Genomic DNA, 5,578 nt, shown 5'->3' on the forward strand with positions numbered 1-5,578 from the left:
GCAGTATCACTACGGAAGTAGGATTGCCCAACCTTCCTTCCGAGGAGTGGCTGGTGGGTTTGAACCGCCAGCCGTCTGGTTAGCACGCAAGTGTCTTAGCCACTATGCTACCAGAGCTCCCATAGAATCTTTGAATATTGCAACTCAAGGCTTAATTTTTTTTCCTTGGGTCTTTCAGCTTGAGAAATGCCAAGCTTGAGAAAACCCTTTTAGTTTTCTAACTCCAAGTCTTTGCACATTTCATTACAGTAATTGGCCTTGTCTGCATGAGCTCCTCTTTGAAATCTTCTATTCAGCTCTTTTATCTTTTCATTTCTTCCATTTGCTTCAGCTATTCTCCATTCAAGGGCAAGTTTCAGAGTCTCTTCTGACATCCATTTTGGTCTTTTCTTCCCTTCTTGTCTTTTTAGTGACCTCTCTTTATGGATGATGTTCTTGATATCATTCCACAATTCCTCTTGTTTTCAGTCATTGGTGTTCTATGCATCAAATCTATTCTTTAAATGGTCTCTAAATTCAGGAGGGATGATATCAAAGTCATATTCTGGCTCTTATGGACTTCTTTTAATTGTCTTTAGCTTCAACTTGAACTTGCATATGAGCAGTTGATGGTCTGTTCCACAATCAGCTCCTAGCCTTGTTTTGGCTGAAGATATTGAACTTCTCTATCACCTCATGCCACAGATGTAGTTAATCTGACTCCTGTGTACTCCATCTAGTGTAGTCCATGTGTATAGTCTTCAGTTATCTTGTTGAGAAAAGGTATTTGCAATGAATAAGTTGTTGGTCTTTCAAAATTCTATCCTGTGATCTCCAGCACTTCTATCACCAAGGATTTTGTAACTACTGGTAACTCTTCTTTGTTTCTGATTTTTGCATTACAGTCACCAGTGATAATCAACACATCTTGATTACATGTTCAGTCAATGTGAAACTGCAGAAATTGGTAGAAATCTTTAATTTCCTCATCTTTGGCTTTTGTGGTGGGTGTGTAAATTTGAATAATAGTAGTATCATCTGCTCTTCCTTGTAGGCGTGTGGATATTATCCTATTACTGACAACATCATAAATCAGAACACATCTTGAAACAGTCTTTGTGACAATGAATGCCACACTATTCCTCTTCAATTTGTCTTTCCCATCATAGTAGATCATATGGTTGTCTGATTCAAAATGGCCAAAATCAGTCCATTTCAGCTCACTAATGCCTAAGATAGAGCTCTGGTAGCATAGTGCCTAAGGCACTTGACTGCTAACCAGAAGGCTGGAAGTTCAAACCCACCAGCCACTGCTTGGAAAGAAGGTTGGGCAATCCACTTCCATAGTGATACTGCCTTGGAAACCCAAGGAGGGGTTGCTATGAGTCAGGTCCTATTCAACGGCACATAACAACAATAGCAATCCCTAAGATATAGATATTTATGCATTCCATTTCATTTCTGACAGCTTCCAATTTTCCTAGATTCATACTTTGTACATTCCATGTTCTGATTATTAATGGATGTTTGCATATTTCTACTCATTTTGAGTCGTGCACATCAGCCAATGGAGGTCCCAACAGCTTTACTCCATCCACATCATTAAGATCATCTCTATTCTGAGAGTCAGCTCATCCCCAGTCAAATTCTGAGTGCCTTCCGACCTGATGGGCTCATCTTCCAACACTATATCAGACAATGTTTCAGGGCTTTTCAAAAAGTTTTCCAGTAATATATCAGACACTGTTTCACTGCTATTCATAAGGCTTTCCCTGGCCAATTCTTTGAGAGGTGGATGGCCTCTTCCTTCTTCCGAGTCTGTCTTAGCCCAGAAGCTCCGCTGAAACCTGTCCACCATGGGTAACCCTGCTGGCATTTTACAACATGGTAGCATAGCCTCCAGCCTCACAGCAACACCTAAGCTACCACAGGATGACAAACTGATGGACAAGTTCATTTCCCTTAGTTGTTCCTAGCCCCTCTGTACCTGCCTACCTCGGGCAATGGCCTTAAAATAGAGCCACCCACAAGTGAAAAGCAGCCCCCAGCCCCAGCCTACCTATATCAGGCCCCAGCCTTAATAAAGAGCTACCCCCAAGGGAAAAGCAGCCCCTAGCCCTGGGCCTGCCTACCTCAGGCCCTGGCCTTAAAATAGAGCCACACCCAAGCGAAAAGCAGCCTCCAAGCCCCAGGCCCAACTACCTCAGGCCCCACCCAGCCTTAATATAGAGCCACCTCCAGGTGAAAAACAGCCCCCAGCCCTGGGCCTGCTTACCTTGGGCTCTGGCCTTATAGAGCTGCTCCAAAGGGAAAAGCAGACCCCAAACCCCGGGCCCACCTACTTCAGGCCCCAGCCTTAATAAACCCACTACATAGTAAAAATAATAATAATAAAAATAATAAAAGCTCAGTGAAATTTGGACATAAGGTTTATTCTGAGCAGTTATTCTATAGGCCTATAGGGAGATCATTTTGATTCTAGGAAAAACAAATGGCTCAAAGAAGCTAGGTACAATGATGTTTATAAAGAGAATAGGGAGAAACTTAGAAGATCAATCACTGGCTAATTTTAACATGATTAATTGAACCCTGACCTCTCCTTTTACTGAGATCAACTGATATCAGTTCACAAAATGATCTCTGCTCCTATACCCAGTCATATGTTTTGAAATTCACATTTAGTAAGCCTGACTTTGAATAGGAAGGAAAGGGTTTGCAAATTTGAGGAGGGGAGGGGTGGAATTCCAATGGAAGATTAATTTTGTCAAGGATTTTCTGAAGTGAACATTTGCTTTTGTGAGTAAGAAAACTCCAAAATCAAAGCAAGATAGCTGTTGTCAATTTCTCTCTTTGATGGTAGTAATTGATGATTTCACGATTCAGGATTTCAGGATGATTCCAGACTTCAAAACTTAGGATGTTTTGCATAATGCTCACCTCAATCCTAATATATCACCACTGCTCTGATATTTCACAACTACCTGTGCATCACGATCGTGCTGTGCTGTCTGTGTTCCTCACCACTCCTTCTTTCTCTCATCTAATTAAATGGCATGAGTTTTTATGCCTTTTATTTTTCAAGGACAAGGACTATTGAATCCAGATGGAGCCAAGTGGTTCCAGCACCGCTGCCTGCTAATGCCCGGATTTCACCTTAACACCCTGAAACCATATGCTGAGGTGATGGTCCATTCTGTGAACACGATGCTGGTAAGTGAAGGATCACTGGTACATTGCAAAATGCCTCCAACAGGGAATATATTAGGCATCTGTTCAGTGGATAGTGAAAATCAAAAGACAATGACTCCTAGAAATTAATCTATGTACAAGTGCCAATTGAGCAATAGGTGCTTATGCAAGCCTTTTTAAGTTCTTTGTTGTTGTTGTTGTTGTTATGTGCCCTCGAGTCGGACCCAGCTCATAGCGACCACTCCTTGGGTTTCTGAGGCAGTATCACTACAGAAGTAGATTACCCCATCTTCCTTCCGAGGAGTGGCTGGTGGGTTTCAACCACCAGCCTTCTGGTTAGCAGTCAAGTGCCTTAGGCATTACACTACCAGAGCTCCCTTTAAGTTCTTTGGAAGACTGAAAAAAAAATGATGATCTGGGTCTCTGTATTAGATATATTTTAAGATCAAGGCAGTAAACTGATAAGATTCAGATGATAAGTGATGCAGGTGAGAGGTAAGGAAGCCAGAAGTGGTGATGGCACCTTCAGATGTGAGAGGAGACTGAAATTTACCATGAAATGAGCTGGACTTGAAAACATGGATAATATAAACCAAAATAAATAAATAACACTGCCATCAAGTCAATTCTGACTATAGCAACCCCCATTAGGTTTCCAAGGCTGTAAATCTTTATGGAAGTAGATCGCCTCATCTTCCTCCTGTGGAGCAGCTGGTGGGGTTTGAACCACTGACTTTCTAGTTAGCAGCCAAATGTCTTACACACTATGCCACCAGAGGACAATACGGATGAGAAAATTCTAGTTTGAATAAGTTAAACTGAACAAAAATTTGGAGGTTGAAATGGACTTGTCTTCTATCAAAGCCATAAAAGACCTAGCAAAGAATGAGTATCTAGACCCCTGAAACTGATGACCTAAGATAAACTTTAAAACTAAATCAAAAATATCCCCTGAAGTTATCTTAACACCAAACAAGAGTTTAGCTTAACCAGTGAAAAAGGGTCTGCCTTGAGCATTCTGCTTGTGGTGGTTAAGTTTGTGTGTCAACTTGGCTGGGCCTGGTTGAGTGGCTGGGCAGCTGGATGTAGTATTCCCCATGATGAGACTGGTAATCAACTCCATGGCAGAATTGACTGTGAGCAGCTGAGTAGCTGCCTTAGGGCTGTGGTCTGCTTCCTGTATGTAAGGAGAAGCCTTGGGGAACGCACTCCAGCTTATGGCACACTTAAACCCTGCTTGTAGCTATGTCATTGTTCAGCAGCCTACCATGCTCTGCCGACCTTGGGACTTTCAGTGAACTTGAATTAATGGCCTGCTGTGTGGTTTGGTAACATCAGGACTGTGCCTTTTTACTTGTCAACTTGGGCTTGTCACCCCAGCAGCCACAGCTGAGTGAAGAAGAAAAACCTCCTGCTTCAGTGGGCCGGGAGCAGGAGGCCGAGCTGAAGCCCAAGGTTGAGGGGATTTCACCCAGCCCCTAGAGCCTGGCACTTTAAACCTGGATTTAATGCCTCCAAACTGTAAGAGAATAAACTCCTGTTTGTTCAACCCTCCCATTTGTGGTGTATTCTTGTCATAGGGGCACTAGGTAACCAGAATAATGCTCTTTTATGAACTATCTATATGGGATCAAATTGACAACAGCAACTAGAAAGATTAGATAGGAACCTGATGAGGCAGTGGGTTTATGTTACTGCAGGAGGAACGGCTCAGAAAAGAAATATGAGAATTTTGCGTAACTCAAAGAACGTAATTAATGTAAGTGAATTGTACATGTGGAAACAGCTGAATTGGTGTATTTTTTGCTGTGCATATTCTCAACAACAACAAAATAAAAATAAATAAAAAAAGAGTAAGTGTCTAAATTAAAATTACAGGGGCAAGTTTCCTCTTGTAGGTGATGGAAGCTCATTAGGAGCTGATCTGCACCCTCCAAAGGGCAAGAGGGCATTGTAGAGGAACATTCCTATGGGCAGTCTCTGATTTATAAATAAGTTCTATTCCAAAACTCCACTTGTACAGTAGTTTTAATTAAATGATAAGAAAACAAGGGTTAAATTAGACAAGTAATTCCAAATATCACACACAAAGTGAAAGTCTCCTTCCATCCTCATGTGCAAACCCATCCTTTTTGCCAAGGATAATTACTGTTACCAGCATCTTCATGGGGTTTTCATCTGAGCTCACAGAAGCAGAGTTAACCTGAAATTGGCTTGGATAATGGTAATACTATGGGTGTGAGTTCTCAATTGTTGTTGTTGTTGTTATGTGCCGTCGAGTCAGCCCGGACTCATTGCGACCCCCTCCTTGGGTTTCCGAGGCAGTATCACTACGAAAGTAGATTGCCCAACCTTCCTTCCAAGGAGTGGCTGGTGGGTTTGAACCGCCAGCCTTCTGGTTAGCAGTCAA

General features: G+C 42.2%; 1 protein-coding gene across 1 annotated transcript in view; it reads left to right on the plus strand.

Annotated features, from left to right (window-relative positions):
* The window catches only part of LOC103201935 (cytochrome P450 4X1), a 111,973-nt gene that overhangs the window by 73,164 nt on the left and 33,231 nt on the right, over positions 1–5,578 (plus strand). The window contains exon 4 of the mRNA XM_007946704.1: positions 3,062–3,189. Coding sequence (XP_007944895.1) covers positions 3,062–3,189 — 128 coding nt within the window. The remainder of the gene's footprint in view (positions 1–3,061; positions 3,190–5,578) is intronic.

Source organism: Orycteropus afer, unplaced genomic scaffold (genome assembly GCF_000298275.1).
Source record: "Orycteropus afer afer isolate SDZICR_OR568_19922 unplaced genomic scaffold, OryAfe1.0 scaffold00169, whole genome shotgun sequence".
NCBI classification, from domain to species: Eukaryota; Metazoa; Chordata; class Mammalia; order Tubulidentata; family Orycteropodidae; genus Orycteropus; species Orycteropus afer.